This window comes from Zootoca vivipara, chromosome 2 (genome assembly GCF_963506605.1).
Source record: "Zootoca vivipara chromosome 2, rZooViv1.1, whole genome shotgun sequence".
Taxonomy (NCBI): Eukaryota; Metazoa; Chordata; class Lepidosauria; order Squamata; family Lacertidae; genus Zootoca; species Zootoca vivipara.
The window spans coordinates 65,815,660-65,840,962 of NC_083277.1; the positions used below are offsets into that span (position 1 = coordinate 65,815,660).

The 25,303-nt window shown below is 43.4% G+C and overlaps 2 protein-coding genes across 6 annotated transcripts in view; one reads left to right on the plus strand and one right to left on the minus strand.

The window, feature by feature from the left end:
- Nucleotides 1–4,185: 4,185 nt before the first annotated feature.
- Nucleotides 4,186–7,423, minus strand: LOC118081534 (thymosin beta-12-like). 3 transcript variants are annotated; one of them, XM_035108026.2, is made up of 3 exons: nt 7,344–7,423; nt 6,447–6,554; nt 4,186–4,560 (listed from the first exon to the last, which is right to left on the minus strand). In XM_035108026.2, the coding sequence occupies exons 2-3, from the start codon at nt 6,544–6,546 to the stop codon at nt 4,523–4,525; spliced, it is 138 nt and encodes a 45-aa protein (XP_034963917.1). In that variant the 5' UTR covers nt 6,547–6,554; nt 7,344–7,423; the 3' UTR covers nt 4,186–4,522. The 3 variants fall into 3 exon arrangements, with proteins under 3 accessions (XP_034963917.1, XP_034963918.1, XP_034963919.1); XM_035108027.2 differs by lacking the exon at nt 7,344–7,423 and adding an exon at nt 7,121–7,174; XM_035108028.2 differs by lacking the exon at nt 7,344–7,423 and adding an exon at nt 7,048–7,113.
- Nucleotides 7,424–18,247: 10,824 nt separating this feature from the next.
- Nucleotides 18,248–25,303, plus strand: part of FAM13B (family with sequence similarity 13 member B) — a 52,094-nt gene continuing 45,038 nt past the window's right edge. For 2 of the 3 annotated variants that reach the window (XM_035105541.2, XM_035105540.2), the window contains exon 1: nt 18,248–18,605. The gene's annotated coding sequence lies outside the window, so the exon portion shown is untranslated. The remainder of the gene's footprint in view (nt 18,606–25,303) is intronic. The other variant, XM_035105542.2, reaches the window with a different exon arrangement.

Below are 25,303 nucleotides of genomic sequence, written 5' to 3' on the forward strand. Positions count from 1 at the left end.
CTCTCTTTTCTCTAGAAGGTTGCAATAAGTAGATAAGTGGCCTAATTGATAAAAATCTGGGCACATTCCTCTGCAATGCTGCTACCCCAGCGACTTTTGTTTGAAATTCCTTGTGAAAATCATATGCACCATATTTTCCAAATTCCTTCGGCAGCAGCGATGGTTAACCAGAAGCCCAGGTGCAAATCAGCCCCACCACTCACTTCTTCTTTTTTCAAAGATCCCCCTAAACCCCAACAATTTTGTCAGTGGCAGACACAAAAAAGTAGGCACAGCCCAGCACCCTGACAATGCAAATTGCCCCCCTCCTCCCTCATCAATCAATTTGATGAGCGAGGATAAGGCAATTTGTATTACAATTACCATAGTGGAGCTGGACTCCGCCTAGAGATTTAAACCACTCCACGGAGTTCAGCCCTATGAAGCAAGGGAACAAATTGCCCCTTCCCCTGTCATCAGATGGATTATTTGATAAGTAGGGAAGGGGCAATACTGATCTGCATAGGTCATCTGAGGAAGAGTGGTTGTGTGTCTAAGATTGAAATTTATATTCTCCTAACTTGAGAACAGCCTTAATTTACAGATGATTTTCAGGAAAGGGTACAGATAACCATCTTGATAACTATCCTAGTGGTGTAGTAATAAAACTACTAGAACATTTGCAAAAATCTTAAGCAGGTATAGTTTCAAATTGGATGGGGAATTGTATGTTGAGATTCCTGCTTTGGAGAGGGTTGGACCACGGGCATAGCCAGGATTTTTGTTAAGGGAGCAGGACTTTGGGGGGGGGGCAGAACTAATGTGGTCAGTTAAGTATTTCTATTGTTTTACTTGATGGGGGGCAGCTGCCTTCTACCCCCCCCCCGGCTACGCACACAGGTTGGACCAGATGATCCTCAGGATCCCTTCTAATGCTACAATTCTATGATTCTGATATTCTCTCCTAGAAATTACGCAATAAGGTTTATATTTTGATTTTTTTTAAAAGCTTGACCTTTTAAAAAGTATCCCCCTCCCCAAAGGAGAAATTCAAAAGTGAAGTGTGACATTACTCTTACTTCCTGCCATCAACTTACGGTACCTTCATCTTTTATAATACAGTGGTACCTCGGTTTAAGTACACAATTGGTTCCGGAAGTCTGTACTTAACCTGAAGCGATCTTTCCCATTGAAAGCAATGCAAAGTGGATTAATCCATTCCAGACGGGTCCACGGAGTACTCAACCTGAAGCATACTTAACCTGAAGTATGAGTGTAATTGGTTCTGGAAGTCCGTACTTAACCTGCAGCGTACTTAACCTGAAGCGAACTTTCCGATTGAAAATAATGGAAAGTGAATTAATCCGTTCCAGACGGGTCTGCGGAGTACTTAAACTGAAAGTACTCAAACCGAGGCGTACTTAAATCGAGGTCTGACTATATGCAGAAAGCCCTGGTTAGAGAACCAAATGAAAAGAGCTGTCCCAGTTATTTTATATGCCTTCATGACATGATGCTGTTTGACCATCACAACATCTTGGGAGTGGAAGTAACTTATGAATCAGTATAATAACAGATAGGATCCATTACTTACTCCCATTTCTTGTAGCAGAGCAGAGGTGGAACACATTTTCCTTGCCTCCACATGATTGCATCCTGAATTTGCACCCCCCACCTGCTGCCCCCGCCTAGAGGTGTGGAGTCCTTTCATAGTCTAGTCAAGAGCTACAGTTCTCCCAAGCTTTTGGAAGAGTTATCCAGCATCTCTTTTGATTAACCCTGTTTTGCACTGGCTTATACAGTACTGCATGATCTGATTTTAAACTGTTCTTGGTTTCAATTCATATTTTTCTCATTACTGGAAACTGCTTTTGGGGACTCTTAGTGAAAAGCAGTCTAAAAGTCTTATTGTTGTTGTTGTTTAGTCGTTTAGTCGTGTCCGACTCTTCGTGACCCCATGGACCATAGCACGCCAGGCACTCCTGTCTTGCACTGCCTCCCGTAGTTTGGTCAAACTCATGTTCGTAGCTTCGAGAACACTGTCCAACCATCTTGTCCTCTGTCGTCCCCTTCTCCTAGTGCCCTCAATCTTTCCCAACATCAGGGTCTTTTCCAAGGATTCTTCTCTTCTCATGAGGTGGCCAAAGTATTGGAGCCTCAGCTTCACGATCTGTCCTTCCAGGGAGCACTCAGGGCTGATTTCCTTAAGAATTGATAGGTTTGATCTTCTAACAGTCCATGGGACTCTCAAGAGTCTCCTCCAGCACCATAATTCAAAAGCATCAATTCTTCGGCGATCAGCCTTCTTTATGGTCCAGCTCTCACTTCCATACATCACTACTGGGAAAACCATAGCTTTAACTATACGGACCTTTGTCGGCAAGGTGATGTCTCTGCTTTTTAAGATGCTGTCTAGGTTTGTCATTGCTTTTCTCCCAAGAAGCAGGCGTCTTTTAATTTCGTGACTGCTGTCACCATCTGCAGTGATCAAGGAGCCCAAGAAAGTAAAATCTCTCACTGCCTCCATTTCTTCCCCTTCTATTTGCCAGGAGGTGATGGGACCAGTGGCCATGAATGTTTGAATCCACCCTCTTGGCACTCGAGCAAAACTAAACACGAAGCAGCACGATCCTGTGATTGTCTGTTCCGAAGCAAGTCCCCTTGTGCTTCATAACTCCTGTGTAAAAGTGCACGGGACTGCAGCAGTATTATAAGCACACACATATTCTAGAGTGGTTTCCCACTCTCACAGAGCACCAGACTTAATTTTTGTGCATAGAAGCCTTGTTTCTGACAGTTTATGGGGTGTGGGGGGGGGGTGGATGCTACTGTTGCCATGAGCTTGTGTGAGTATCAGAAGTTGGATGGGCTTTTCAGCATGGTAGTAGCTTTATATTTAATAATGTTTGCTTTAAAAAGTGAACATAATGACAATGGCTCGCTCAATACTTGGCCAAAAATGTACTGCCTAAATCCAGTCCTAGGACTCAGCTATACAGCTGCAATGTTTAACAAAAAAAGACTGCAAACTCATGTTTAGGTTAAAAGTTGGTACTGGATCTGAAAAAGTTAAAGATACCCAGTCTACACTGCCTGGCAGTGGCTTCCCAGAGTTTTAAACTTGGATCTTTCCCAGCCATGCTTCTGGATGCCAGGGATTAATCTTGGGGCATTCTGCAAGCAAAGCAGTTGCTCTTGAGCTATGTGCAGATGAATCATTGCTGTTGCCTTTTAAACAGAATGCGTAAGAACCCTGGAATTCCACATCCACATGGCACAAGTTAGGCGAAGGAATGTATGTGGCTTATTTTAACTGTTTTACAGATAATAATATTTAATTTTTAAGTGACTTGTTCTTTCTAGATTCAATGCATGTTCTCTCTCTCTCTCTCTCTCTCTCTCTCTCTCTCTCTCTCTCTCTCTCTCTCTCTCTTATTAGTAAAAAACGATCACAATCTGCCAGCCAGAAGTTATAGGCTACCAGGCCTTATTCTCCACCACGTAGAAGAATCGGATCGCCACTCCAGGTTTGGAAACAGTATATATTTTCTCTTCCATTCCTAAAACGTGGTTTGCAAAACACCTTGGATGATTATGACAATGGCCAGCTACCCTCTTGTGGAGCAATGTAGTACTGCAAGCTCTACCCCTCCCTCTTGTGGCTAAAGCTGTTAAAATGTTGGGACTGAATTCCATAAGTTTTAATGATGTGTCCTGTGAAGAAATACTGTACAGTACTTCCTTTTGTCTGTTCTCAATCTCTCACCATTCAGTTCCATTTAATGACCTTAGGTTCTAGGGTTTCTAAGTAGAGGTATGTCAAAAAAAGTATCAGAAAATAGTTTTTCATGTACCATGTAACAAAGAAGAATAAAATATGAATTAAGGTTAGCTTCTGTTATTACTTTTGGAAGGCAAAGTCATCTGCTTCATATTTAAGTAGGACTCTGACCATGTGGGACATACAAAAGTTTCACTTTGGTAAAAAAAGGAAAAGGCAACGGATATCTTAATGCAGTGACTATACTTTCTGATTAATGGTTATATAAACAAACCTTAATTCATTTTATATTTTATGATCCCTTCCCACAAGAGATATTTCCCTGTAAATTTGATAATTAACTGTGGCCCAATAGTTACATCTTATTTCTGAGAGCATTCATAGATAGGCTTTTCTGGATGTGGAACTCTTTCGTGCCAGGGTATTTCAATACTTAATAAGGGTAACACATAAAAGTGGTTTATTGTGAGGTTCTACAGAGGATACTATATGAAAATAATATTTTCTATTGACAGACAACGAAAGTGTACATCTTTGACCAATTGGACACAGGATTGCAGTCCCTTTGGGGAATTATAAAAAATCAGATTTGATTGATTTCAGAGCATTTGCTTGAAAAAATCTCTGCTGCACCAATAAAGGAAAAGAGTGCTTTGAAAATGAAGAAAAAAAGCTGAGCCAAGTCAATGAATAGCAAAGTTAAAAAACTTAGAACTTAAAACCCCACAGCAGGATATATTGGCCATATCTTCTGGTCCAACTTCAGGGTGTGTTTTTGCTTTTCTTTTCTTGTTCAATGGCTGCCAAGAAAACAAGAGAAATCTCGTTTGCCAACATTGGACACTTGTAAAGCACCTTGTTTTTTGTTTTTTTAAGCACTTATCAAATAATAACCTCTTCTTCATCACCAATTTGTCAAAACAAATGTAATTAAAGTCCCTTCTGTCCGCAGACTGCTGTCATTAATAACTGTACACTCTCTACTGAATCACATATTACTGGGTGGGGGGTGGCTGGGAATCTCGGTGAGTTTTGCAGGAATAGAAGCCTATGCATTTAGAGAATGATGGTTGATGTTAGCCTATTTGAAATGTGGCGAGCCCCCCAGCTTGCTGTACTAACTGGGCTGCTGGCCTTGAGCCCCAAGTCCCTGCTCTGATGGTCTTACTTAGAGGTGGGCAATGCAGTGAGGATTTATGTTATGTTGGGCTGTGCTAATGGTAGTTTCCAAGCATCGCAAAAATCTGCCGTGCTGGACCTCTTGTTATTTGCCTCTGTTAGAATAAAGAGGCAAGGTTGCTAACCTTGTATAAATAACCGGGACCTAATATTCTCCATTGTGATGTACATAAATATGCATCATATATAATGTCAAGTGTGTATGTCGGCAACAGCCAGCATAGCCAACCATCAGGGATGATGGGAGTTGTAGTCCAACAACGTCTAGAGAGCACCATGTTGTCACAGGTTCCCCTACCCTGCTGTAAAGGGTAGATCCAGTGCAGCTCTGTGCTTAAGAATTATAGCAACTTCCCCAAAAATAGTACTGGGCACAAGGATCTATGCCTGTATCAAGTGATTTTTCTCTCCTAAAAAAATGTTTAGGGGCACTCTCATTTTCCTACTCATATTGAAATACTGCCCCTCAATGAAGCCAATCTTAGATTCACAAAATGTTTAGGGGTATGCGTATCCCTGTGTACCCCCAGAAAAAAGCACTGACTGTATCACAAACTGAATGGCTAGAGAGAGCATCTTCCCAACAGGTGAGCCAGCAATCTATATCAAATGCCTTTTTTTAAAAAAAGCCTCATATACTAAGGAGAGATTAGATCAGCTTTCTCCTAAATGTCATGCAAGCAGCTCTGAAGTCCTGGGGTTTAATCCTTTTGCTGACTACTGCTACAGAGCAAAATTAAAAGTCTGATTTTTACACTAGTAAAACAGGGATAATATATAACCTGATTAATTCTACATTTGCTAAATTCTCAAAGACCAGCAGCAGCAACAACAACAGTCTTGCACCACCTAAAAAACTGATTGTGGCATAAATGTCGGCAGGAGTTTACTTCATCCAATACTATACAGTAGATGCGATAGATAAAATCCAGAAGAGGGCAGCACTAAGCAACCTTGGAGTGTAATTGTCTCATATAGTAATAATGTGTACTTTTTATTAAATGGTGTACTTTTATTAAATATAAAAATATTAAAGAGTTTGTATCACATGAAAAACTGGCAGATTTATTGTTGTGGAATACTGGTGTAAGTTTTAATGACACAATAAAGCTGTCAGGATATATAATTTCACAGCATCCTTTGTGTGGGCAAGCTGAACTGTCCAACATGTCTGCGTCTATGGTCGTTTATTAAAGGAAACTTTAGATTTGAAATTCAACTATATAATCATCATGCTTCTGGACACACTGGTAAAATAACTTGCACAAAGTCCATGTTATATTATCTCCTTTGGCAAACAATGCACCCAGTTTAAAAGCCACAATAACTAATTTAATTGGCCAATATAAATAATAGCTAAGTGCATGCAGATAACAAATCCAAATTAATAATTACTTAAAAGTTTTATTCCTGAGGAACTAGGACTATTGGCTCTCTGAGTATTTATTTATTATGCACATTGAGCAAATTATTAATTGTACATCCAGGCTGAATTTGGTTGACTTACTTTCCTTGGTGGGCAGTGGATTTTTTTCTCTGGTTTCAGTTTTTCTCAGTTTGGTTTTGTCAAATGTTTCGATTTCTGCAAAATCTGGTTTGTCAGACATGATGGATCCTGACAAAGGAAGGAGAAACACACCCTCAGCTTCGTTAGTGAAGTGCACATGACAAACCACACACAACACATTTTTTAAAAAAATTCTGGATCAGTTTTTCTTTGTTAAATGCAGAATGCATCACATGTTTTGCATCACAAGATAGCAGGAATTATTTATGCATTTAAGCATCAGTAGAAAACAATAAATAAGGGCAGAAAGCTATTATATTTCATCTTGGAGCAAACAAAGAAATAAAAAAATGAATGAAAAGCATAGTGCCAATGCACAGCAATCAGATTTCTGACATCCTTAATTATTTTCTAGAATACCCTTTAGCAATCAACAATAATTTTACAAATCTATTCAAGGGATATCATTTGTAAAGAGATCCAAACACCCCAGTTCCTTTCTAACAGAATACAACGACAAAGCAAACGTCTGGATTAGCTACTGTGAACAATTGTGCTCAACAATAGAATGACAGATGTGGATGGCTTTGTTCCCTCTCACCCTCTTCACTGCTCACCGCACTTCATGCAGAATGATTTTGATTAAATAAACATTCTGCCATTAAACACTTCACCTATTTCAGCTTCCTTTGTGCTAGTTGCCGGTGGTTTTCTCTTACACAAACAGAGGACACACACGACACACCCTGAGGGTGAGGGTGTTTCAGCCAGGAATTAATCCAGCCCAAAGATTACCGACACAATATGCTCTTTCATACTGACTGTGAAAAGTGATATGATTTTATTGCTGTTTTGGATTACGATGGCAGAAAAGATACTATAGCCACATGCCATTACCTGCCCTGCTTCTCTCTCCTCAGCTGCTTTTTGACCGTCTGAGCCAGCATGGGCTTGGAAAGGTCATACTAATCCCTCCTCCTCCCCATCTCAGCCCAACTGAATTAATATTGATAAGCTTGCTGCTAGTGTAGCTCTGAAATGAAAACTTATTAATTCACAGAGCAGGCTGGGTATAGCCAGGAGTGGAGACAGGATTGGCGGGGGTAGGTGGGTGGGTGGGATAGCACCCTGCATAACTAAAAAGCAGAAAGCTGTGTTTTATTTTCACTTTCGCCCTGTATTGAACCTGCATCTTAATAACTAATTATATGGGGGTGGGGTGAGGTGGGGAGAATCAGGCATATCCATCTCGCTCATTAGTGAAAGTGAATGGCTCCACAGTAAGATTAGAACTGTCCTATCCTATAGATATATAGATATATGGGTATAAAGGGGGCAGACCCGCCCTAGCTGTGGAGGAGTACTGGAGAGCAGACACAGATTAGTAGATGGGGGAAGCCCTTCTTTTCATAGGGTGACAACCAGCTGTCATACTCAGGGTAAGGTAAAGGGACCCCTGACCATTAGGTCCAGTCGTGACCGACTCTGGGGTTGCGCGCTCATCTCGCATTATTGGCCGAGGGAGCCGGCGTACAGCTTCCAGGTCATGTGGCCAGCATGACAAAGCCGCTTCTGGCGAACCAGAGCAGCACATGGAAACGCCGTTTACCTTCCCGCTGTAGCGGTTCCTATTTATCTACTTGGATTTTGACGTGCTTTCAAACTGTTAGGTTGGCAGGAGCTGGGACCAAGTAACAGGAGCTCACCCCGTTGCGGGGATTCGAACCGCCGACCTTTTGATCGGCAAGCCCTAGGCTCTGTGGTTTAACCCACAGCGCCACCCACGTCTCCATACTCAGGGTAGATGCACTCAAATCAATGGATTTGCTCTACATCTCAACCCATAATGTGGCAGTGGGCTAGAATGCAGGATCCCCCCCCCAACTTGAAATTAGAGGCAGAGGCCTTTCGATTGTTTTTGAGGCTGGGGGTGGGAGGTCAAGATGGTTGGAATGTGATGAAATAAGCAAGAAAGATGAACACTTTACAGCTTGCTTTTATTAGAACAACAGCCACCTGGGGTGTGTCAATGATTGCAGGAGGGGGTTCTCATATTCCCTGACCCTAGAGCAGGATTCTTGTGCCACTGGCACTGCCTGTAGATATCAGAGAGCTAGTGTAGTGTGTTAGAGTCTTAGACTTTGGAGTCCCAGAGTCAAATCTTCACTCAGACAATGAAGCTTACTAGGCAATCATGGGCCAATGAAAGAGTCTCAGACTAACCTTCCTTATAGAATTGTTGTGAGAATAAAATGCAAGGGGGGCATATCTACTACCTTGAACCCATTGGAGAAAAAGTGGGGGTACAATGTTGGGGTGCCGTTTCCTATGTACAGAAGATTCAGCTTCCTGGCTCCCATATGGAGACCTTGCATCTATTTCTGGAGCTGGTTCCTGCATACATTTCATAAACAAGTATTTAATGGACATTTCTTGTTGAGAGCATGGAGTGTGCCTCTGGGGCTGAAGTCAAACTGCTGCTGGGTATGTTTAGCCTGGTAAGGAGGAGACCAAGAGGAGATATGATAGCCATCTTCAACTATCTCAAGGGCTGTCACATGGAGAAATTGCGTCCTCCCTCAAATAGGGCACGTGTTGCAGTGCGACCTGGCAACCGAACCCTGTGTTGTGGGTGGGTGCAATTGGATAGCCACAACACCCTATTGGTAGGTCCCTTGATGCTGGGTTGAATCAGGCCAATGGGACGCTAGCCAAACCGATCAAGGGACCTATATATGCCCATGCATGTGACTCAGAGCTTCCTCCTTTGGTCAGTGCATCAGAACACCCACCCACCTCTCCCTACTTTTAGGGCTTGTGCGCTTGACCTTGCTATGCCGTCATCTGCCATTGGGACAGGGGCATGGCAGGAATTTTCCCCACTTGGCTGATTGACTGGTGCCACTTGGGTTTCACCTGCCACGTAGCAAATCATCACAACTTGTAAGGTTGCGGATAGGCTCTGTTCAAATGATAGGGATGGGGGAACGTTCTCACCATCCCTATGTGAAGGGTATTCCGTTAAAGGAATCCAGAGACTCAATGGTTTGGTCAACCCTGAGAGGGTTTGTGCCCGTGCCTGAGTCCACCACCTGAGTCTGGGTGGTGGACATAGCATGTCCCCAGCTTTCCGCCATCCCAGATGTTCACCCTAGGCTGACCTATGGTAGTGCCCTGGGTCAGTGCTACCTGCAACGGTGCAGGGAGCTAGTCAAACCAGAGCCTATGCAACCACTAACCTGATGTAATCAATAAAGTTGTGGCCTCATTTCTGCCAAACCAAACCAAAATTTGAGTCTTGTCTGAATTTATTTATAGGGGGAGGTTTAAAGGTCTAAACACGCAAAGCTTGTTTTCTCCTGCTCTGGAGGCTAGGACCTGAACGAATTGATTCAAATTAAAAGGAGATTCCAAGTAAACACCAGGAAGAATTTTCTGACAGTAGGAGTTGTTTGACAGTGGAATGGACTTCATTGGGAGGTGGTAGACTCTCCTTTAATAGAGGTTTTTAAGCAGAGTTTGGATGGCCATCTGCCATGGATGCTTTAGTTGAGATTCCTGCATTGCAGGGGGTTGGACTAGATGACCGTTGGGGGGTAACTTCCAACTCTACAATTCTATAAATGGCCACTGTTCTCTTGGCACAATATGCTTTATGTGCGATGTACCCCTTTCAGTGTTGACCTTATAAAAGCTAGACATGAAATAAGTGATTTGAAAATGGGGAACTTGATTTAAATAAGAGGTTTAAACATACGTTTCCCCTGGTTATTTAACTCAATGATGTAAGGTGCTTTGATTTAAGATAGCCCACCCTGGTCAAAGGGCAGCCACCAACATTTCCCCCTCTTGCTTTCTGTTTGTAATATGGAAATGAGGAAGCTGGCCTTAGTCAAAGGAGGGCTGGGTCACAGGAACCAAAATTTTGGTGTCTAGCCAATCATCCACAAATCCTCTCTTCCTTTGGGCTTCTGCTATAGGTTGTAGTAGTACATAAGTAATAGGAACCTCTTAGGCACAATATTTGTATTAAAGCTCTGAATTTTAAGATCCATATATATTTCCTTGCCTAGCTGTTATAACTACTAGGAAATGAGAGAACCATTAACATCACAGCATCTGCTAGCAAAAAAGGTGTTCCTGCAATGCATTGCCATGCTGTAGTTCTATTATGTGTAGCATGGAAGGACCAAGTATGGCAAGTCACTGCAGTAGGGAAGTTAATAGTTGCTTGTAACAATTTTACAAGTGAACAGTCTTGTACAGAAATCCAGTAAATCCTGGCTTGCCGTTGTTAGAATCTGAAAGGAACATATGACTGTATCCGCGTTCTGATGGCCCACCTGTGAGACCAAATATGCTTGTTTTTGACTTCAGTGATTAGGTTTAAAGTTAACCAGATAAATGTATTTCAATTATAGCATGAAAGACAAAGGCTTGGTTCACACATAACGCCATACTAGAGTTTGGTATTTAACATGGTCTCAGGCTCTCTCCTTTCTTCTCTTGTTCACTCCAGTTTTCTTCCTTTCACGACAAAGCACAATTTGCCAGCACATCAGAAAACAAACTATCATTTGCACTTGCCCTCCAAATCAGACAGGCGAAGAAGGTGGGTGAGTGAAGAGAATGTTATTACAAAATCAGCTAGAAGGTCCAGCAAAGCAGGTGTGTATCATTACTATAAAAAAGCACAGATGCAAATAAAGTTAATCCAAAGGAATAAAAGGTGCAGACAAAATGGGTGTGACCCATTCCCAGTAAGTTATGAACAGGCAACAGCAAAATGAAAAGCAGAACAGTATAAAGACAGACAGTTGCCTTATCTGTTCAGCTAGCTGCTCCCTGTCTTGAATGAGTCCAAGTCTGATAATAGTGTAAAAGCTGTATTACAACTCTGCAGCTTCACACAGTCCCGTCCCACCCAGCTCTCAGGGCTGGATTAAGACTGTTAGAGGTCCTAAACACTGTCAAGATTATGGTGCCCACTAGATGTTCTCGAAGCTACGAACATGAGTTTGACCAAACTACGGGAGGCAGTGGAAGACAGGAGTGCCTGGCGTGCTATGGTCCATGGGGTCACGAAGAGTCGGACACGACTAAACGACTAAACAACAACAAGATGTAATTCATTAGGTCCAGTCATGGACGACTCTGGGGTTGTGGCGCTCATCTCGCTCTATAGGCCAAGGGAGCGGCGTTTGTCCACAGACAGCTTCTGGGTCATGTGGCCAGCATGACTAAGCCGCTTCTGGAGAACCAGAACAGTGCACGGAAACGCCATTTACCTTCCCACCTATTTATCTACTTGCACTTTGACGTGCTTTCGAACTGCTAGTTTGGCAGGAGCTGGGACCGAACAACAGGAGCTCACCCTGTCGCGGGGATTCAAACTGCCGACCTTCCAATCGGCAAGCCCTAGGCTCTGTGGTTTAGACCACAGCGCCACCCGCGTCCCCTTGTTTCCTAGGTTATACAGTATTAGGCTAAAACACTGTGATGAAGGAAACTAGGTTTTCTGTTGACACATTAGAGAAATACAAAAGCATGTTGCAAAGTTACACAAGTTAACGTAGGTAATATTTGAACTAAGTAGATATATTTCATCTTAAGTAGCAACAGTTAGAACTGAGATTTGTTTGGATGCAATCAACATGTTTCCTTTTCACTGTTGTTGTTGTTTAGTCGTTTAGTCGTGTCCGACTCTTCGTGACCCCATGGACCATAGCACGCCAGGCACTCCTGTCTCCTTTTCACTAGAGAGCTAGAATTTCCAGAAGCTCTGATAGTGTTTCTGTGAGCAAAATTATACTCTGTGTGCAGGCCTATGAACACTATATTGATTTCCACTCTTAGATCCACATTACTTTTCATTTGCATGAGGAAACTGGAAACTTCTCCCTAGCATATATTTCCATGATTGGCTTCTCACAAGCCCCACCTCTGGCAGCTTTAAAGTTGTTTGGTTCATGTATTCAAATAAAGTTTTAAAAATTGGGAACAGGTAGTTTCACATCCTCCTCTTCTTTTGAGGTCTGCATAGAAGCACATGGTTTGGCCAGATGTAGCTTGGGTAACTCAAGTCATGTAAATGCTTAAAAATACTTTATTTAATAAATCAATATGCTTGATATAGCATTTTATTATATCAAATACTTGATATATTAATGTGTCTGTGGGTTTGATGCTGTACACTTACCTACCTATGTGCTAAAACATGCTACTGGTAAAACCTCTTTTTGGCCACAAGACCTGCAGTCCGATCTGACACTCTACCATTGAGGTTGTTTATTATACAGTACTATTTTTCTAGAAAAGGAGGTACCGGAACTCACCACAAATACCTCCCTTGTTCTCTTATAATGGCTAGGGCGCCCACCCGAGAGGTGCTGGAACTGAGTTCTGGCGAATTCCGGCTGAAAAAAAGCCCCAATTATTTATATAATGTAGGTACTGTATTTTTATACTGCTTTTCAGGGCCAACAACCATCTCAATATGGTTTGCAGTTAAATTAAATTTTAAAAAACCATGTAAAACAATGAAAACATGCTCCTCTTTTGTCTCCCAAGACAGACGGATGCCAACCAATTTTTCTGCTAGTTGCACTGAGATATGAATCTGGTTTACGCTGTCAGCTGGCATCTAGTATCTGCAGCCAACACATTGGGGATCTAGGCAAAAGGCTCCCTATCTGGAGATACCCGAAGTCGCTGCTGAGTTAAAATGCAGTATGTCCTTGAGCACCAGCTTTTATGATCACATGGTTAGGCTTTATACAATCAATATCAATCATGTGATTGTGCTGATAATCATGAGGAAATGCTTTGACTGAAACAAAGAGGAAAACTGTTAGCTTACAAATACAAGGGGAAGGTTTTGAAGGGCATCAAATGAAGAGACTGGTCAACAGGCAGCCAAGGAGAGGTCTCAGAAATAGGGCATACAGTATTTCAGCACTCAGTCAGGTGCCTCTTCACCCTCATAGGGGACTTTGCTACTTTATTTTCAGGAGCAAAAAGGAAAAAGGAAAAAAAGAACATTACAGCCATTTTCCTAATCAGTATACCAGTCAGTAGTCCTACACAATATTGTGTACAGCTCTCCTTTTTAGGTTTCTTTGTTATTGTGATGTTTAAAAATATTTTAAATAAAAATAGTGAGAAGATTGGCATAAAGGATGGGTCCTTTTGTAAGTATGATAGATAATGGATGCAAAAGCAGGAAAAGACATTAGATCAGGTAGAAACCTTCTAATGGGATTTTTAGCCGAACAGACATTCTGGTAGATCAAAGCACTTGAGCCAATAAACTGATACAAGTGATTTTATAATCACATTAGTGCTGCCTTGGAATAACAATCCCACTTGATAGGAGGGGAAAGCATTTTATATTCACAACTATTGTGATGTGTGTTTTTGTGTGAAAGTGAGTGATGTATTCCTGAGGATTGAAACCCTTAGAGGAAATGTATATCTTCAAAAAACAATAAAATTGGGGCTAGTCCATCAAGAGTCTATATTAACTCACATAGAAAACAAAAAGGTCTCTGTACCTCCTGGATACAAAATGAATTCCTGTCATGCCTGCATTTATTGTTAGCTTGCTTCGCAAGATTTGAGCATGGAGACAAAGGGAAACAGAACAAGAAGAACATCTTCCAAGAAAGGATCTTATTCCTTCTTGTGTCTTTTGTTCTCTTTTGTTGCCAGCAAAAATATCTCATCTTGAGAACAGAAACAGGTTCCCAGACAAGAAGACAATGAATCGTGGGTGTGTAGAAGGGGCAGCGTGTGGGTCATGTTGCTCCACGTTGCTGACCTTTGTCCTCCAGTTCCTGTTCTTGCCACTACCAATCTGGATTTGCAGAGTTAAAACTGTAGGCCCTTTGTCTTGAGGCGGAAGCTCTAGTGCAGATGGCTGCTTGTCTCTGGCAGTCATCCTTAAGTCAAATCAAAGTCCACTCCACCCTCAGCCCATCCAGTTTGGTAGAACTGAGGTGTGCCAGGGTTTTCTTTTTTCCTTTTTTCCCTACAGTAAACAAAGGAAGGATGTGGTCAGCACCACTGTATTTTTCTTACTTTAGTAACCCAATGGCTGAGAAACCCGTTTGCGATTTAAAGGAGTAGAAGCAACCAGAAATTTAAAACAAAAGAAAACTAGGATGTTCTACATTCAAAGTAAAAGGGCACTACAGAACCTGTGTGGGGGAGGAGGGGAAAGGAGATTGTTAGCCGCTTTGAGAATCCTTTGGGTAGTGATAAAGCGGGATATCAAATCCAAACTCTTCTTCTTCTTTCAAACACTTAGTGAGAAATAGCAGGTCTTTAACAGCAATGTACATACCCTGCATATCAAGGTTGCAGGTTATGTGCCTTTGCTTCTTGGCACTTTCTAATGTTTACCTAGCTCTTCAATAGAGAAAGCTCCCAGGGCAACAAAAACCACAACCAACAAGACATTCATAGAATCAGAGAACTGTAGAGTTGGAAGGAACCCCGAAGGCCATCTTGTCCAACCTCCTGCAATGCAGGAATCTTTTGCCCAATGTGGGGCTTGAACCCATGACCCTGCAATTACAATAAGTGTCTCATGCTCTACCAGATGAACTATCTCAGGCATTCTTTTTCTACAGTTAGTCTTCCTTCACCAAACTGTGCCATGTCAGAGAAGTCGCCTATACCCTTATACAGATGACAAAGTTGAACCACTTTGCATGTTAACATGTGTACTATGTGGCTGCAGCAAATGAACTGAGTTTACCTTACAGGGACATGTGTGCTGCATGTCATGTGTAGCCCTTTGTTGTTTGTTGGCATCCCATCTGCCTCGGGAGACAATGGAAGAGTGCACCTTCAGGGGTAAAGTCAAAACCATTGTAGAGTTACAGCACCTGCTGCAGCTGTAGAGGCTGAGGCGGGAGAAACATGTTTTATTGCAGGTGTGGCTGATGAAGGTATCCGGTTTTGCTGCTAGAGGTGCATCATGCCGTTTCTTCTCTCTGCACTCCTCCTCTGATCACTGCTATGGATGAACAACCTGTCTGTCTCCAGGCATTGCAGACATATGCAAGGGATTCCCATATGGTGGGGTTAATGCTGCCAGCTTTCATGTCACAATTGCAGATGTTTGTGGCTTTTACAGACCTGAATAACCCAGCAGATCTCTAACATTATCAGTGAATGTCTCAATAGTTATCATAATGTTACAAGACTTGACCTGAGTGGAAGCAAGACGGAGCTCAGGCTCTCATAAAAGAGGCCACCAATGACATGAGACAATCCTGTAGGTTTATGTTTTGTATCTTTCTTTTTTGTCTTAGTTTGTATGTTAAATTGTAAACACTATTGAGTGCCTTGGCAGAAGGGACCTATATATAAATGCAGCAAGCAGATTCATAACGAAGTTGGGTCGGCTTCCTAGAAGTGTTTGATCACTGAAATGCTCCTAACAGTTGCCCATAGCAACAAGATAGCCCTTCCTATAAACACACACAAGAATCTGAAATCACAACATATGGTTCAGTGCAGACATGCAGTTTAGGAGCAATTACATAAAATTAATGAAACATTAATTTCCAACATGCCAAAACTGCTACTTGAAAGTAAACTCCACGGGTGTCAATGTGTTTTTAGGATAGTGGTGTAAATGAACCTGCCATTTTCTTCCTCCTTTCTTTCTCAGATCAACTACTGTTTTCCATCAGTGTTGTGGGGTGGAAAATTTTCGGCTAACACTACACACACCAATTTCTAAAAAATGTTTCATTAAATAAATTAGTAACATAATGGATACCAAATCAATCAAATTTTGATTCATTAGTTTCCAGAAAACCTCAGTCACTGCTCTCTGTTTCCTCTCTAGGATGACTGGTTCAAAATTTGAAAAATAAGGACAATGCTAAGTTAGAAAGTCCTCAGCTAAGGTTAGAGACTCAGCATGATACGACCAAATAAAAGATTCAACTTACTGTTGCAAAGAAAACTCACAGATTGAAAAAAACAAAAACCATGGTGTGGTAAAACACATTAGTGTTAGAATTCTTGGTTTTAATAATTTTATCAGATAAGGGTTTGCTCCTCTGGAGAATTAAACTTATCATCCCCACAAACATTTCTCCTTATAACAACCGTTTTAAAGGCAAAACAGGCCACTTTTTCAGAGATGTAGGGGGACCTGGGCTAAAGGAGGTGCAGATGGGACCTATGCTTTATTACTCATATGCTATTATGGGTAAGAAAGCATAGATCCCATCTGCAGCGTGGTTTACTAAGATGATTCCTGTGTGAACATGGGAAGGAGAAAGCTGGTGTCCTGACAAAAAGGTGCACCTTTTTGCTCTCCTTGTAATTCCTGGGAGACCCAAAATCTTTTCCAGCTGAGAGAAGGTAAAGGCAATGAAAAGCTAGAGACAATTATTGTACCTTGGCCAACATGAGACTCCTGTCCACCTAGACTACTTCACAAGCAAATCTGTGAGTTCTTACCAGATAGAAAGATCCCATGGAGGCTCAGAAATAAATATGCCCTTCCAGTTTAACTCAGCAGCTCTATGGGTTTTGCTCATTTCCACCTAAAAATCCAAGGGCTACCCACAACCTGATAGTTCTGGAAAATGTGATAGCACTACCCTCACAGAGGTAGCCACTTGGTAGATGTTAGTTACTGTAGAGCATGGGTAGGCAAGCAAATGCACCGGGCCGGATCTGGCCGAATCGCCTTCTAATTCCGGCCCCCGGACAGCCCAGGAATCAGCGTGTTTTTACATGAGTAGAATGTGTGCTTTTATTTAAAATGCATCTCTGGGTTATTTGTGGGGCATAGGAATTTGTTCACCCCCCCCCATATAGTCTGCCCCCCCCCCAAGGTTTGAGGGACAGTGGACCGGCCCCCTGCTGAAAAAGTTTGCTGACCCCTGCTGTAGAGTGTAATTCATCACCTGACAGCTCCTGGGTCTCCCTTTTGCTTTCCTCAAATTGTCAGTGAATAGCAACCACTCCACAGGCTGCAGTAGAGTGAGACAAAGGCAGCCAGGCTACTCCATTGTCTCTGATGGCTGAGAGACTGTCTCTTCCTGATCTGTTTCCATCCCAGCAGGTTTCTTTTACAAGTTTTGTACTGTAACATTAAAAACAGGTACGCGCTTGCTTTCCTCTTCCCTCTCCATCCCTTTCCCCTCTTGTGCCATGTCTTTCAGAAGGCAAAGCTGAAGACAGGGACCATCATGCTCTTTGAACTGATGTGTAAGCCACGCTGGGAGCCATTTACCTGAAAACAGTAGAGTACAAACGACTTTAAATACTGTACAGGATTTGGTTTATACTTGCAATCACAGTGGTCAGCAGTTGGATTATATGATATTCCCTATTTCCCTTCTTCTTTTGGGGGCCCCGGAGGGGGGTTGACTGATGTGTGGAATCTAATCCCTGTTAACAGCTGTGAATATCTAACCAGGGAAGTGCAGGCTTCTGCATTTAATTACTGCAGAGAATAAGGGCACGATCTAGTACCGGTAGGACTTCGGTTAGTTCAACAGGTGACACTTTCCCTCATCACATCGCGGAAAGCTACAGTGGTTGGATTTCCGCCTTCCAGGCCGAAAGGAAACATTTGACAAGGGGTCGGGTGGGGGAAAGCCAACCACAGGGCTTATAAACCCCTCTCTCACCTCCCTCCCTCTCCGCGGCTTCCATCTACCTCCCTCTGCCTCTCCCTGCCAGCTCCTTTATGAGCGCCTCCCTCGTTATACTACGTCACTTCCTGCCGATGGGTCGGGGTGGGGGGGAGCAGTGGTAGGAAATAAGCGGAGGGGCGATGCCCGCGCGCCGCTCGCTGTCAATCAGGCGCGCGTCACTTCCTTTCCTGGTCTGCCGCTTTCTGCTCATTACAGTTGAAGAGTCCGTCAGTGGAGAAGCTTCAGCTACGGAGACTGAGGCTGCCTCTGCCGCGCGCCAGATCTTCTGTATTTGTGTGGCCTCGAGGGGCGGGGCCGGGACCGGGACGGCAGCTTCACGCTCGTTACCCTCGGCTGCCGCCGCCGCTGGAGAACCAGCTCTGTGGAGCCGAGCCAGGCCCAGCCCAGCCGGGCCCTCGAACGGAAAGAGTCGGAGGAACCTGCTGCTGCTGAAACTGAGGGCCGAGGGGAGAGTCACCCGGCAACGGTGAGGCAGCCGCCATCGCGCATGCGCGTCAGGGGCAGTGGCTGGCAGTGGTGAAGGGGGGATACGGGAAGGTTTTTATTTTTATTTTTGGAGGGATGGGGAACTGCATTTGCTGCTGGGGGTGGTGGGGGAGGACTGTAGGCGGAGGAGGAGGTCTCGTTTGGATTGGAAGGGCTAGGGTGGGGTGGGAGACCTCGATGCTGGAAAAAGGCGGTGGGTTTGGGGAGGTAAATCTGCAGGTAGATTGTCGGTAGGTCTGAACGTGACCGGCCTTGGCGAGGGCACCAAATGGTTCGGGGTCAGAAGAGCAGAAGTTAGGGATTATGCCCCCCCTTTTTTGGGAGGGTGTGAGGCGATGTCCTTGAGGGTTAGGCTGTTGAGGAAGCGGGAGTGATGATTCTTCACACACACCTCCCTCATTGAAATCGTGATAACTTGGTCAAAGCGTAACTGCATGTACGGGTGGCGGTGCATCTCTTTTAAAAAGGGCGATTGGCTATTTGGTTACAGTGGACTTGGGTAACGGTGTGTCTCAATGGGTACAGAAAGCAATTTGGAGACGTTGGTCAGTAACGTGAATAAATTAGCCACCAGCGTTTGGTATGTGGAGTTCCTAATCCTAGACATCGTTTGAATGTGTTTTCAGAGATCTCCAATCCCAGAAATAGGATGGAGGCTACTTCCCTCCTGGAAGTAGAATGCTAGGCTTCAAAGGATCAAAGCTTCCATTTCGTCAAGCCCCCATGTGCTGCTTTATCAGGCTGTGTAGATGAAGCTGCGTGATTCAGATCAGGTGTCATAAACAGAGAGCAGGTGCAGCACAGAAAGGTTCCCTAGAACAAAATAGCCCTGTGTGATTCAGTGGAAGTAATGTGCTACAAGTTGAAGGTGTCCTATCCGGAGTCCCATGTCAATCTGACCTACTGGAAAACTTCCCAATGCACAAATCCAAAGATAACTTAGTTAAGCTCTCATGGAACCTCAAACTTCACAAGGGCATATCGGGAGTTTCCAAATGAGACCAATAAGGGTATATTAGTTTTTCCACCTTTACTTACCTTTTTATCTGCAAAGAACTATTGGGTATGTTCTAGAGTGCATTGACAGGTTGAATGAAAGGATAGTGAAATTCAGCAGGCTGGCTATAGAACAGTACTTAAACTTTATCTCCTAGGATGCATCCCGATCCTCTGCAGTGCATAGGGATTCCATGGTATAAATGCAGAATTATTTCTTTGGCAGACAAATTGTTGGTACCTTAGGTTGGGAAGCTTAAAAGTACTTTAACTGCTTCTGTGGGCAGAATCTGTCCATCTGATATCTCGGTTGTAAATATTCCACCTGTTTGTGCTTTTCTCTACCACCAAGGAAAGCATATTTGGAGTTTTCAGTTTATCCTTTATACCCAGTTAAAATAGACTGCTGGGTGTTTGAAGCAGCAAATATGTAAAGTTTTGCTACCCATAACAAGCTTGGTTCAGAGAGATGGATGTGTGGGAATGGGTGCAATGCAGCTCTAGCTGCCTTGAATAGGCCCTTAGTCCACCTTTGAGTAGAGAAGTGCTAGGCAACTTGGCTGAAGCAGTTGCCCCCACCTTCATTTCCACAAAAATGCACCTGAACCCCAATGTGGCGTACTTTAGGGATAGGGTGGTTGTGTTCAGGTTTTTCAGACGGGACACACCATAAATTTAAATTGTTCTAACCCAGTCTGACCGGCTGTCAAAGGATGGGTAATACATTTAATAAAGCTAACACTAATTAAACCCAAACACGCATGTGGGAACCCATTTTTTAATTTATTTAACCATATATTTGTGTAGTGCTGCTCCTGCTGTTGCTGCTGTGACTCACCTTAGAGAAACTATGACCTGGTAGTGGGTCCCGACCCACCAATTGAAGATCAGTAAGGTAGGGCTTTTGGGGATAGTGTAGAAGGTGGTGGTGGCGGTGGCGGCAGCTGCAGCCACTTCACCCAACTCTCGTTTTATCAGTTCTAGACCTAAAAATAGATGGAAAAAAAGGATGCTGACATCAACTGTGGTAGATTCTCTGGAACTCCTGCATTTGTCTGACTTTGTCTTGTAGTTACGTTGAGCATGTTCCCAGATACGTATTTAAAGATGCATGAGTGAATCTTCACTTGAAATGTTTCCTGCATGAACCACTAGCATAAAACCATAAACCTGCAGCAGTTGTGTCTGCTATAATTATGTGCCCAAAATTCTACTCAGAGAGCTTAGATGCATGGGAAATTGATTCTGGCATTGACATTTTTATTTTTATTTTTTGCATTTATAGCCTACCTTTCCTGCAGGGAGCTCAAGGTGTCTTACATGGTTCTCCTCATTTAAGCTAAACTCTAACCACCATATCACAGTATTTTATTAATACTAATAGTTAATGAGAAAATACTTTTTTCTGGGTGGGTTGGATAATAATTTTTGTTTATAAAAAAGGGTGTTTCAATATTGTCTCCTATAAAAATAATCTAGGATTGAATCCAGTAACTTTCTCTCCCTCTAGTTTACCCACATGCTTCTGTACCCTGGCCCACAAATATGCTCTAGTGAGATGGGGGAGCTCCTAGGGAGGGCTTATAGGTGGTGGTGGGGCACATTGGAAAGTTCAGTTGCATGAACAAAATTTATTCCCTTTGTGCAGTGACTTTGTTGATTATAGCCCATTATTTAAAAATGAAATCAGAATTTAATACAAGCCTACTCCTGTAAAGTAATATAGAAGCTGCTGGGAACAATAATAGCATGAAATTGTAATTTGAGGTGCAAGAAATGCTGTAAAGGCCAAAAGATTTAATATTTTCTCTACATTACCCATGGCTAGCTGTTACATGGATGCTTGTGTTAATGGCCTCTAATTAGAAGCATGTGCTTCAGACTGGGCATGTCTTCAGCAAAACATTATTTAAAAGCCAAAAAGTTTCCATCTTGTTTATTTCATATGCACTTTGATTTTAAACCTACATAATGGTGAGAATACATCTCAGTATTTTGCAGAACCCTTAAAAAAATCAACAGTAATGATAAACCTTAATAAGCTAGTAAGCTTTATCATGCATAGTGCAATACAGAATCATTTGTTACATATATATTTGATATCCAGTTATCTATGGTAAAGGTAAAGGACCCCTGGATGCTTAAGTCCAGTCAAAGGTGACTATGGAGTGTGGTGCTCATCTCGCTTGAGGCTGAGGGAGCCGGTGTTTGTCCAAAGACAGCTTTCCAGGTCATGTGGCCAGCATGACTAAACCGCTTCTGGCACAACGGAACACTGTGACGGCAGACGGAGCGCACAGAAACACCATTTACCTTCCTGCCGTAGCAGTACCTATTTATCTACTTGCACTGGTGCTTTCAAACTGCTAGGTTGGCAGAATCTGGAACAGAGCAATGGGAGCTCACCCTGTCATGAACTGCCAACCTTCCCATCAGCAAGCCCCAAAGGCTCAGTGGTTTAGACCACAGCGCCAACCGCATTGTCTATACCAGGCATCCCCAAACTGCGACCCTCCAGATGTTTTGGCCTACAACTCCCATGATCCCTAGCTAACAGGACCAGTGGTCAGGGAAGATGGGAATTGTAGTCCAAAACATCTGGAGGGCCGAAGTTTGGGGATGCCTGGTCTATACTTAATATTGAAATATACTTTGAAGTCTTGTGGTATCTAAAGTAATATATTTTATGACCATCATACACTGGTTGAACAATGATGATTGCATTCCTATACCTTTTAACCTTGGAGTAAGCCACATTGAAATTACTGCTGAATAGACATTTGTAGGATTGTGCTATAAAAGCTTCAAGTATCGAGTGATAACGTCTGTAGCTAATGTTGGCATGAGTCATACAAGATTTGATATTGAAAGATAGTTTGTGCCTCTTTCATATGATATTTCAAGGCAGGCATAGTTTTCATGCCCGCAATTGACAAAAATGAGTAAAACCTATATGCATAGTTGTTTAAAGAGAGTGATTGATAAGAGATGGGGAGGGGTCTAGCAAACTCCAATAGAATTGGTTAAGGTAACATAGAACATAGCATGTTTTTCTACCAATAAAAGGTTACTTACTTGAAGTTCTTCAAACTTGAAGGTTGGTTGGTGGTGTGAGTCCATCCACCAGAGGCAGATTTAGGGGAGTGCGACTGATTCAGTTGCACTAGGCACAGAGCCTCGGGGGCTTTGCAGTGGGCTCCACAACTATTATGTAGAAAGGAAGGGGGTAATTTTGGTGTTGCACAGGGCGCTGCTGAAATTTCAGAACCCCAAGGTCCACCGCTATCACCCAGGGATGGCTGTGGGCAGGATTCTTTCATTGCAGGGGGTTGGACTAGATCAGTGTTTCTCAACCTTTTTTGGGCCACGGCACACTTGTTCTATGAAAAAAAATCCCGCGGCACACCAACTCTGTGCCGCCCTATATTTAGTTTAGTTTGGAGGGGAGACGTAAAGCATGCCACTGAAGAACTGCTGCGCGGTAGCCAGGCGGACCCACCAGGCGCTCTCACCTGGGTTGGGGGGTGGCGAGGGGCCCTCTCCTCCCTATCTTTCCCTTTTCCCCTCACCTGGGGGGGGGGCCTCCCTCCTTTTCCTCTTCTCCTGGGGCGGCTGGGGTGGCGATGGCTGCGGCGACGAGGCAGGGCCGTCGCGTGGTGGGAGGTCCCGGGCTTCGGAGCTCTTCCCGGCCGCAGGCGGGCTCGCTGGGAGGCTTTAGCGGCTCCCCGCTTGATCCGCCGGGCGATTCCGACGCCCACGCGGCTGCCGCAGAGCCCAGGGGTCCGTCGATCCTCCAGCCGGGCACTTTCGGTCTCGCTCCGGTGGGGTCGCAGGGGGGGGGCCTCCAGCGGCTCCCCGGTCGATCCGCCGGGCTCACTTGGCGCCCGCGTACCGGCGGCGGCGGTTCCGGCGGTCCAGAGGCTAGGCTGGCGGCACGGGCACGCTGGTCGCTCTCAGGAGCTTCGCGCTGCCGTGCCGTGCGCCATCTTGCCTCGCTGGAAGTCCGTCAGCAATGCAAAGCGCCCTTTTCCTCGCCGCACGTCGCGGCACACAAGCCGGTGTCTCGCGGCACACTACTGGGCCGCGGAACACCGGTTGAGAAACGCTGGACTAGATGACCCTCTGCATCACTTCCAATTCACAATTCTGTGATTCTATCATGATGGCCTAAAGACTTAATAATTCTATGAAATATAAATGTTAGACTTTCATAATATTATTTTACAAATTAGTGACATTCCAATGTACTTAATGTGCTGTTTTCTCAAATTATCTTAAATCAGAGATGATGCAAGTCTGGTTAGGAATTTCAGCTTTGTACTAACATCTGTTTTCCCTTTGAAGTACTTAATTTTTTGCTCGTTCTAATAGTTCTTTAGCAATTGTGCTAGGCTGCCCAGGTGGAAGAGTAGATAAGCCCTCTTGTACCTTGAATAGTTGTGTAGAAGAGGGAATTTCAACGGGCATAGCTTGCATATGAGCTACACTGGCTGAACTTTCCTCTTCTGCACAACTATTCAAGGTGCAGCCCTCTTTTCCACCAGGTTATCCACACTATTGTTCAACTGTCCAGAAATACTGTCTCTTTATTTTCTTTCTTTTAACCAGCAAGTGAAATCCAAGACATTCTTCTGCTTCCTTTTCTGATCTTAAGTAATGTAGCATGAATGCATTCTTTGTCATCTTCATTTTTAGAAGGGATCGCTTGCAGTTATGATCTCCTCTATTCTGGCTTTTGTGACATTGTTGCATTTGGGTTGCTTGAAATTTCATTTGGCCTCTCATTTCTCTGGAGACTACCATTATTAATTTTTTACATGCATGTTGGTTTTCTAACAACTTGGTCCTGTTCCTCTCTCTTCTTAACTTTCTTTCTGTTTTTGGTTAGTTCACTTTTTCATTTGACCTCCCAAGACTACAAATCCTTAATATTTTATTTTTATCATATAGTGATAAGTACTAGGAGGAGGAAATGTCTGTTTGTATATCTTGGAGAATTCCTATTTTATCAATATGTTCATTGATAAGAAATCACAGTGGATATGTATTATATAGCACACTACTGATTTGATATGATGGTGATGCATATGATGTGACTTTCAAGCTTCATATTTATTGCTACAGCTCTGCAGCAATTTGATGAAGTGATTCTGAAGTATAATGACACACATCTGAATACTTTCAGCATCACCCAGAATGCCACCAAACATATCACAAAGTGGCATACATGAGTAGGGAACTAGGTTCACTCACAGTGAGACCTCCCCCACCCGGCACAGCCCCTAAACCTGTTCTAGGGAATCCTCCAAAGCAGATTTAGGGAATGCAGGGGTGGGGGTGGGGGTCTTACTGTGAGAGCGAACCTAGTTCCCCACGCACAGCAACTTAGTTGAATCCTACAAAGTAGAACTTATTTCTAGTGAGCACAGGAATTCAGCTGTAAAGGAGGAAAGTTGTTCAGAGTCCTGGTTTATATGTAAAAAAAAATGTTGTTAAAAGTTTTAGTTTTTCGTACTTCCCATAAAAGTAGAACGAGATTTTCTACCACAATCTTGTGACTTAGAAGGTACACTTCCCAATAGAAGTGGAAGAGAACCCTAGAGAGCCAGTTACAGTGTACACCAGGGGTTGTCAACCTGGTCCCTACCGCCCACTAGTGGGCATTTCAATGATTCTAGGTGG